The sequence below is a fragment of the Pristiophorus japonicus genome, unplaced genomic scaffold (genome assembly GCF_044704955.1).
Source record: "Pristiophorus japonicus isolate sPriJap1 unplaced genomic scaffold, sPriJap1.hap1 HAP1_SCAFFOLD_3487, whole genome shotgun sequence".
In the NCBI taxonomy this organism is placed as follows: domain Eukaryota; kingdom Metazoa; phylum Chordata; class Chondrichthyes; family Pristiophoridae; genus Pristiophorus; species Pristiophorus japonicus.
This window is the reverse complement of record NW_027253311.1, coordinates 604-10,703: the sequence shown is the minus strand read 5'-3', so window position 1 is coordinate 10,703 and position 10,100 is coordinate 604. Positions and strand designations below refer to the sequence as shown.

Sequence of the window (10,100 nt, the reverse complement as noted above, 5' to 3'; positions counted from 1 at the left end):
CCATTTGGATGAGGGCCCAGCCCCGGGGGAGCTGCCATTTGGATGAGGGCCCAGCCCCGGGGGAGCTGCCATTTTGATGAGGGCCCAGCCCCGGGGGAGCTGCCATTTTGATGAGGGCCCAACCCCCCAGGGAGCTGCCATTTTGATGAGGGCCCAACCCCCCGGGGAGCTGCCATTTTGATGAGGGCCCAACCCCCCCGGGGGAGCTGCCATTTTGATGAGGGCCCAACCCCCCGGGGGAGCTGCCATTTTGATGAGGGCCAAACCCCAGGGGAGCTGCCATTTTGATGATCTCACTTCCGCCCCAGCCCCTCGTCCGTCACATGGGAGGTTGAACAACCCAATTCGATGAGACACCCTACACGTTCTCCCCCCTCCGCCACAACCTCGGCATCCCACAGCACAGAACGACAGACTAAAAATGTTTTTCAAACTAAACCTTTAATGAATCATCTTTGTATATTTTTTTTTCTTTTGTCCAAAGTACGAATGGGCATAACAGAACCCCCTCCCGCTCTCCCGCACACTCCTGAAGCTGTTCCACTGGATAATCAAGACAGGCAAAAAAAAGGACAGAGGTCACATTTGAAATTCGGACATCAGAACGAGAAGTTCCTCATTTTTTTTCTCTTTCTCTCTCTCTCCTTTTTAAACATTCAAATGCAGAATTAAGTGACTCAAACCAGCTTTTTATTTATTCCAGAATTTTCCAAAAAATCTAAATGAATAAATATGAAAAAAGCATGAACTTGGCTACTGACTTTTTGTTTGCACATATTTTACAACGTGAAGCTTTTTTTCTCGAAGCTTTTTCTCTTCACCCTTTTGTTCCCCTCGTTCTCTCTCTCTCTCTCTCTCTCTCTCTCTCTCTCTCCCCGGCAAACCCCTCCCGCACCACGTGTAATTTTTTTTTTTTGTTTCGCGTGTCTGCGCGTATTTGTCCGATTGAAATGGGGATCCAGTTTAAAAGCCAATGCCTTGCCATGATTCACTAAAAATAACCCTGGACCTCTTGTCGGCAGGTCACGTCTTAGCTGCTGAACAGGGCCACCTGTGGATCAAAACCTCTCTGCAATATTTATTTACATCTTCAGTATTTGCATGGATTCAGCCGAGAGCAAACGAAAAGAACGGGGGGAAAAAAAAAAGTTATATAGCAGAGTAAAAAGCGACTTCGAAACAAAAGTGGTCTCTCTTACCGAGTTAGCGACACCGGAGCGAAGGCTTGTTCGAATTTCCTCCCCCTCCACAATGTGCAAGTCAAGACAACCCAAACACGCCCACACACTCTCTCGCGCACACACACACACACACACACACAATAATGCAACCTAACAGAAGGAGGAGATTGGGGAAAATGGAAAAAAAAAAAGAGTTTCCAAAGTCAATATTTCTTTTTTTTTCTCTCGTGTGACGTTCTCACTCCAGAAATCCACTCAGCACCGGGCTGTGCTGCAACGTGTTTTTTTTTTAAAGCAAGTCTACTAGGACAGTCCCGAGGAGAGTAAGTTATGCACATTTTTTTTTTTTTTTGACAGTCTCGTTTTAAAAAAAAATCCTCCCCTTGTGTACGGCCTCTTTTTTTTTTCTCTCTTAAATTTTCGTCCTCTGTACAGCTTCAGGCCAGGCCGAATCCTTCCGAACACTCCTGTATTGCGAGCAGCAACATGTGGCGCAGTTTCTCATAGCTCTCGTAGGCTGGGAGGTCCAGTTGGTTAAAGCTGAGGGGGGTCAAAATAAAATCATTTTCAGACGGGAAGATATATTTTGAACAAGACCGAGGAAGGCAGTTCAGAGTCTTGCGGTTACAGTCATACACCCATTGCCCCAGGCCCTTCCATCACCACCTCAGGGTATGTCCTGTCCCAAATGCAGCACGTCCTCAGTACTGCCCCTCCGACACTCCCTCAGTACCGCCCCTCCGACAGCACGGCGCTCCCTCAGCATCGCCCCTCCGACAGCACGGCGCTCCCTCAGCATCGCCCCTCCGACAGTGCGGCACTCCCTCAGTACCGCCCCTCCGGCACTCCCTCAGTACTGCCCCTCCGACAGTGCGGCGCTCCCTCAGTACCTCCCCTCCGACAGAGCGGCGCTCCCTCAGCACCGCCCCTCCGACAGTGCGGCACTCCCTCAGTACCGCCCCTCCGACAGTGCGGCGCTCCCTCAGTACCGCCCCTCCGACAGTGCGGCACTCCCTCAGTACCGCCCCTCCGACAGCGCGGCGCTCCCTCAGTACTGCCCCTCCGACAGTGCGGCACTCCCTCAGTACCGCCCCTCCGACAGTGCGGCACTCCCTCAGTACCGCCCCTCCGACAGCGCAGTGCGGCGCTCCCTCAGTACTGCCCCTCCGACAGTGCGGCGCTCCCTCAGTACCGCCCCTACGACAGTGCGGCGCTCCCTCAGCACTGCACTGGGAGATTGGTGCTCAAATCTCTGGAGTGGGTCTTGAACCACAAACCTTCTGACTCAGAGGAGAGTGTGCTGCCCACTGAGACACAGCTGACACTATAAAGGCAGGACAAAGGGAGCGGAATTGCTGGGCGACAACACCACACTTATAATACATACTAAACTGCGTTCATTCCTGGTCATAGCTGAATAAATTGAACAGTTCCAATTCAGTTCTTACTAGAACTGGCTGCAGCACCCTGGGTTACAGGAGAGGGAAGTTAGTTAGACTATCGCCTGCGCCCTTTGCCCAGTCGCCCAGTCAGACACTCCCAGTCGCAATCAACTCTCGTCGGTTCTAAACGCTAAGCAATTAACTGCCGCCGCCAATCCTCACCAAGTGTGAGCCGAGGGCAACCTGTCGGTCGAGCGATCGTCCCGGTGAATCTGGAACTTCTGGATGCCGTTCATTCCTTCCAGGGCCGCAAAGCCCTGCAGGGGAACCTTCGAGGTGCCGGTAACAAACTGCAAGAACTTGGCACGGTCAGCCTGGTCGAAGGATCGCAGTGCTCGCCAGAACCACTGGATCTGTGGGGGAGGGAAACACCGCGATTAAAACAGGAAGATACGACGGCAGAGTGCCAGTGAAACACGATTAAAACGGGAAGATACGACGGCAGAGTGCCAGTGAAACACGATTAAAACGGGAAGATACGACGGCAGAGTTGGCCCATTTCTTGTCTCCCCTGTGCAAGAAATTGCAAATTATAAAAGAAGTAATGATTTTATAAAAGTAGGTATGCCTGCTCAGCAGATGGGAATAATTCCAGCCACATGGTAAGAACGACACAGAAGTACGGTCGTTACGAGGTCAGGACACAACAGGTATTCAAGCAGAGGAACGACTAAACTGATGAGCGGTTTTTAAGTCGGTTCACGAGCTCCCGGGCCGCCTGCAGTTTCTGCGGTCTGGGGGAGTCCGTGTTCCACGTGTACGTTCAGTGTGGGAGGTTGCAGCCCCCTCTTCCGTTATTCGAAGGGGCTCCTCTAATTCTGTCTGCACTTCAGTCCCACGCCCCTGATCTGTGGGCACCCTGTGCGGAGGGGAGCGGGCAGGTCCGAGGGCCTCCTCGTAGGGCCTGCTCCTGGGCACGGCCAAGGGGGCCATCAGCCGGTCCAGGCAGCGGGCGGTCGAGGGGGTCGTTCAGCCCCGACTGCCGGCCTCTCTTCCGCGGTTACATCCGAGCCAGGGTGTCCCTGGAGATGGAGCACGCGGTGTCCACCGGTACGCTCGCGGCCTTCCGCGAGAGGTGGGCGCCGGAGGGACTGGAGTGCATCATCACCCCCGGCAACCAAATTTTAATTTGATTTGTTTACTGTCCAAAGTTTCATTTGTGAATTTGTCGATTCAAGTGACCCCTCTTAAGGGGGGGGCACTTGATTTATAGTTTTGCCAAAATAGTAAAAAGCTGCAGGATAAACAGCTATGAAAGGGCAACACATTTAGGAGAGAGAGAAGGTAGAACGTGGCCTCATGATGACGGGAGGGGGCTGTCAGAGGTCCTCACTCCCCCGAGATTGAATGGGTAAAAGTGAGTGACGCAAAGGCACTGGCCCACCGAAATAAACGGGCAACCGAGAGAGAGAGAGAAACAGGAGGACTGAGGAGCGAGTTCCCGCGGAGGTGGATCTCAGGCCGGCTTTGGCCGAACACCTCAACCAGCTCGGGAAACGACCAAACAGGAGAGACCGGTGATCAGAGACCCTCGTTCTGCCCCAAACGTCAGTCCGTTCCACCCAGGGGCCGTGGAATCGTTCATGGGTTGCACGTTGACTATATCTATCTTAATCGCCCGTTGTGTCTGATTATGCTTAGAACGACCGCTCCTTAATAAAACGCCTTACAACTCCTTATAAAAAGTAAAGATGTCTTACTGCGATTATATCGGGCCCTGGTGAGACCACACCTGGAGTATTGAGTAGTTTTGGTCTCCTTACCCAAGGAAGGATATACTTGCCATAGAGGGAGTGCAGCGAAGGTTCACCAGACTGATTCCTGGGATGGGGGCATTGTCCAACGAGGAGAGATTGAGCAGACTGGGCCGATATTCTCTGGAGTTTAGAAGAATGAGAGGTGATCTCATTGAAACACAAGATTCTGAGGGGGATTGACCGGGTAGATACAGGGAGGGTGTTTCCCCCCGGGGCTGGGGAGTCTAGAACCAGGGGTCACACAGTCTCAGGATAAGGGGTCGGCCATTTAGGACTGAGATGAGGAGGAATTTCTTCACTCAGAGGGGGGTGAATCTTTGGAATTCTCGGCCCGAGGGCAGTGGAGGCTCAGTCGTTGAGTGTATTCAAGGCCGAGATCGGTAGATTTTTGTATATCAAGAGATAGTGCAGGAAAGTGGGGTTGAGGTGGAAGATCAGCCGTGATCTTATTGAATGGCGGAGCGGGCTCGAGGGGCCGACTCCTGCTCCTAATTCTTGTGTTCCTAAGACCCTTCGGATAAGTGGTGTGTGACCCGTGATCCAAATCTTACACCAGAGGGTGACCTGCAGACGGCACCACAGGCTGCCCAGTGAGAATCCCTGCCTCTGATGGACATGGCAGCCTACAGGTGACATCTCCCCATTGGACCAGCTCGGATCACAGAACAGCGAGGGGCCCCCGAGGACACAAAATACCTGCTCTTCAACTGGATCTGCCTACGCTCATCCCACTTCCCAGCCCTTTCCCGTAGCCTGAATATACTTTCCCCGATACAAAACCACACCCAGACCCCCGTTCACATGGTGTGAACAGTCGCTGCCTCAGCTCCTTGTGAAATAATCCCGAATCCAACAACCGCCTGCGTGTGTGAAAACATCTCTTCCAACATCCCTTCATCCTTCGAGAGACAATCCTCAGCCTGTGCATCCCTCCTTACATAAGAAATAGGAGCAGGAGTCGGCCATTCGGCCCCTCGAGCCTGCTCCGCCATTTAATACGACCATGGCTGATCCGATCATGGACTCAGCTCCACTTCCCTGCCCGCCCCCTTATCCCCTTAAGAAACTATCTCTGTCTTAAATATATTCAATGTCCCGGCTTCCACAGCTCTCTGAGGCAGCGAATTCCACAGATTTACAACCCTCTGAGAAGAAATTCCTCCTCATCTCAGTTTTAAATGGGCGGCCCCTTATTCTAAGACCATGCCCCCTAGTTCTAGTCTCCCCCATCAGTGGGAACATCCTCTCTGCATCCACCTCATAATCTTATATGTTTCGATAAGATCACTGCTCATTCTTTTGAATTCCAATGAGTAGAGGCCCAACCGGCTTACTGATTCACCAAGCGGTGGGAACAATCTCGCAAAACTGAACAGAATTTTTTTTTAAGTTCAGTTCTTCCCCCTCTGCTCTGAATGAAAAAGCCACTTTTATTCTTTAGAACCATAAGCCCTCCTCCCTGCTCCCATTGTTGTTAATCTTCACTCCTCTCTCCTGGCATAACCCACATGTGGAGGAACAACTGGAGGCGACTTAATAAATGGGACAGTTTGATGATTTCACATCCTCATCGTTGCACCTCACAAAGTGGATGACAGCCACGGTCTAAAGACTGAACACGATAATCATAAAATTATAGAAATTTACAGCACGGAAGGAGGCCATTCCGGCCCATCGTGTCCGCGTTGTGTCGGCCGACCAAGAGCCATCCCGGCCTAATCCCACTTTTCCGCTCTGGGTCCGTAGCCCTGTAGGTTACGGCACTTCGAGCGCACATCCAAATGTGGTGAGGGTTTCTGCCTCTACCCCCCTTTCAGGCAGCGAGTTCCCCCCCAGACCCCCACCACCCTCTGGGTGAAGACATTTCCCAACTCCCCTCTAATCCAGCTACTTTAAATCTCTGCCCTCTGGTTATTGACCCCTCTGCTAAGGGAAATAGGTCCGTCCTATCCACTCGAGCTCAGCCCCTTCCACGTCAATTAAATCTCCCCTCAGCCTCCTTTGTTCCAAAGAAAACAGACCCAGCCTCTCCAATCTTTCCTCATCGCTAAAATTCTCCAGTCCCGGCAACATCCTGGTAAATCTCCTCTGCACCCTCTCTAGTGCAACATCCTGGTAAATCTCCTCTGTACCCTCTTCTAGTGCAACATCCTGGTAAATCTCCTCTGTACCCTCTCCAGTGCAACATCCTGGTAAATCTCCTCTGTACCCTCTCTAGTGCAACATCCTGGTAAATCTCCTCTGTACCCTCTCCAGTGCAACATCCTGGTAAATCTCCTCTGTACCCTCTCCAGTGCAACATCCTGGTAAATCTCCTCTGTACCCTCTCCAGTGCAATCACATCTTTCCTGTAATGCAGTGACCAGAACTGCACGCAGTACTCCAGCTGCGGCCTAACTGGTGTTTTATACAGTTCAAGCATAACCTCCCTGCTCTTGTAGTCTACGCCTCGGCTAATCAAGGCAAGTATTCCGTCTGTCTTTTCAACCACCTTATCCACCTGGCCTTCTACCTTTGGGATAGGCGAAGCCTGCTCCTCGGTGCCTCACCTGTATGGAGTTAACCTGGTACTTGTGGTATTCAGTGTTAGCTTTCAAGTCATCGATGTCAATGGTCGGTAAACCAGAAATGAGCAGCTCCAACTCCTGCTCTGTAAAAATCGAGATCAACCTCTTCGGGATGATCTCATAAAACCCCTCCAGGAAGGCGGCCAGCTGTTTCCGGATTGCACCTGCCCCAAAACACAAGAAAAACCGGTAAAATCTCTCGCGCTCCCCATGGACCCGCAGCATTTATTGAAGAGCTCCCCCCCACCCCCGGGCCCTTCCCTTCCCCCGGGCACAAGCGCAAACTCTCGCTCACTTACCGGTCATCTTCATTTGACAAACCAGGTGGACGTATTCCTTCTTGTTTTCTTCGGTGACCACGATGTGCGTTCCGTTTGGTTTCAGCTCCCGCACCTCGCACACCCCGAACTCTTGCACCTGCAACGGAAGGCCATTGCGGTTGGAAACTGCCTTTGAGAATTCCTGAGTGCAATCTACCCAAGCCTGCTGATGATACGAAGCTCGGTGGGAATGTAAGCTGTGAGCAGGATGCAAAGGGGCTTCAAGGGGATATAGACAGGGTAAGTGAATGGGCAAGAACATGGCAAATGGAATATAGTGTGGAGAACTGTGACATTATCCACTTTGGTAGGAGCAATAGAAAAGAAGAGTATTTTTTTTTTTTATAAACGGTGAGATTGGGAAGTGTCGGTGTACAGAGGGACCTGGGGGTCCTTGTACACCAATCACTGAAAGTTAACCTGCAGTTACAGCAGGTAATTAGGAAAGCAAATGGTATGTTGGCCTTTATTACAGGAGGATTTGAGTATAAGAGCAAAGACGTCTTACTGCGATTATATCGGGCCCTGGTGAGACCACACCTGGAGTATTGTGAGTAGTTTTGGTCTCCTTACCTAAGGAAGGATACACTTGCCACAGAGGGAGTGCAGCGAAGGTTCACCAGACTGATTCCTGGGATGGGGGCATTGTCCTAGGAGGAGAGATTGAGCAGACTGGGCCGATATTCTCTGGAGTTTAGAAGAATGAGAGGTGACCTCATTGAAACACAAGATTCTGAGGGGGATTGACAGGGTAGATACAGGGAGGGTGTTTCCCCCCGGGGCTGGGGAGTCTAGAACCAGGGGTCACACAGTCTCAGGTTAAGGGGTCGGCCATTTAGGACTAAGATGAGGAGGAATTTCTTCACTCGGAGGGGGGTGAATCTGAGGGCTGTGGAGGCTCAGTCATAGAGTATATTCGAGGCCGAGATCAGTAGATTTTGAGATATTAAGGGAATTAAGGAATATGGGGATCAGGCAGGTAAGTGGAGTTGAGGTTGATGATTAGCCACGATCTTATTAAATAGCGGAGCAGGCTAGAGGGGCCGAATGGCCAACTCCTGCTCTTAATTCTTATGTTCTCCCTTTCTCCGAAAGCCACGATCAAAGAGGAATAAGGACCCCCCAAAAAACCCGTGGTTGACCTGAAGGCGAAGCCAACCGTAAATGATTGTAGAGAAAACTATTAGAACCAGGCGAATTGGCTTCAGCGCGATCACCCTGGCCCCAGCCCCCCCTCCCCACACATTGACCAACCCCGTACAAACCTCGAGCCTGTTCCACTACTCAATGACTGTACAATCTGTACCACCATCCATCTCTGCAATACTACACTGGGTGGGATAGTAAAGGGTGCGGGGAGTGAGGGGGAGAGTGGGATTAGACTGGGTGGGATATTAAAGGGTGTGGGGAGTGAGGGGGAGAGTGGGAGGGATATTAAAGGGTGTGGGGAGTGAGGGGGAGAGTGGGATTAGACTGGGTGGAATATTAAAGGGGGGAGTGAGGGGAAGAGTGGGATTAGACTGGGTGGGATATTAAAGGGTGCGGGGAGTGAGGGGGAGAGTGGGATTAGACTGGGTGGAATATTAAAGGGTGCGGGGAGTGAGGGGGAGAGTGGGATTAGACTGGGTGGGATATTAAAGGGGGGAGTGAGATTAGACTGGGTGGGATATTAAAGGGGGGAGTGAGGGGGAGAGTGGGATTAGACTGGGTGACTTGGAGAGAGAGAGAGAGAGAGAGAGAGAGAGAGAGAGAGAGAGAGAGAGAAACGGCGGAACAGGTTGGATGGGCCGGATTCCCGCACTTTAGGAGAGGTGGCTGAGGCTGGGGTTGGTGGTGTTCGGGCAGGCGTACCTCAGTACTGAAGGTGAGCTCGTAGCCCAGTGTCGACACATCATTTTCCAGCAAGTACACCAGCCCTTGGTAAAAATGATAATCTTCACTTTCCATGTCTGTGTACCTGTGAAGTAAAACGAGGTTTGCAGGTTTAAAATCATATCCCAGCTGCAGCCGACACCCTCAGTCAGTGAACCTGTCTCTTCACACACAGGTCACCCCCCCCCCACCCCCCAGGTCCTGGGTTAATCTACAACCAGGAGCAGGGAAGGCACCACACGACTGTTGCCTCAGTTTCTCTCTCCCCCCTCAAACACCCCCACCATCTGTGGGGAAGCGCTTGGCCTTTATTCTGGCCGTCACCTGTGATCACCCACTCAGACAGCGAGCACAGTGCAATACAACAAGACGTAATCCAGGCCGACACTCCGGAGGGGCCGTACTGAGGGAGCGCCGCACTGTCGGAGGGGCCGTACTGAGGGAGCGCCGCACTGTCTGAGGGGCCGTACTGAGGGAGCGCCGCACTGTCGGAGGGGCCGTACTGAGGGAGCGCCGCACTGTCGGAGGGGCCGTACTGAGGGAGGGGCCGTACTGAGGGAGCGCCGCACTGTCGGAGGGGCGGTACTGAGGGAGCCCCACACTGTCGGAGGGGCGGTACTGAGGGAGCCCCACACTGTCGGAGGGGCGGTACTGAGGGAGCCCCACACTGTCGGAGGGGCGGTACTGAGGGAGCCCCACACTGTCGGAGGGGCGGTACTGAGGGAGCGCCGCACTGTCGGAGGGGCGGTACTGAGGGAGCGCCGCACTGACGGAGGGGCGGGTACTGAGGGAGCCCCGCACTGTCGGAGGGGCGGTACTGAGGGAGCCCCACACTGTCGGAGGGGCGGTACTGAGGGAGCCCCACACTGTCGGAGGGGCGGTACTGAGGGAGCGCCGCACTGTCGGAGGGGCGGTACTGAGGGAGCCCCACACTGTCGGAGGGGCGGTACTGAGGGAGCGC

At 52.9% G+C, this 10,100-nt stretch overlaps 1 protein-coding gene across 1 annotated transcript; it reads right to left on the bottom strand.

Annotated features, from left to right (window-relative positions):
* Window positions 1–422: 422 nt before the first annotated feature.
* Window positions 423–9,224, bottom strand: LOC139250103 (E3 ubiquitin-protein ligase HUWE1; the record flags this gene model as incomplete). The annotated part of the gene is made up of 5 exons (XM_070872677.1): window positions 423–1,721; window positions 2,786–2,976; window positions 6,930–7,111; window positions 7,247–7,364; window positions 9,119–9,224. Coding segments are annotated over 5 exons (700 nt in total), but the record flags the coding sequence as incomplete, so codon positions are not given.
* Between the last annotated feature and the right edge of the window lie 876 nt (window positions 9,225–10,100).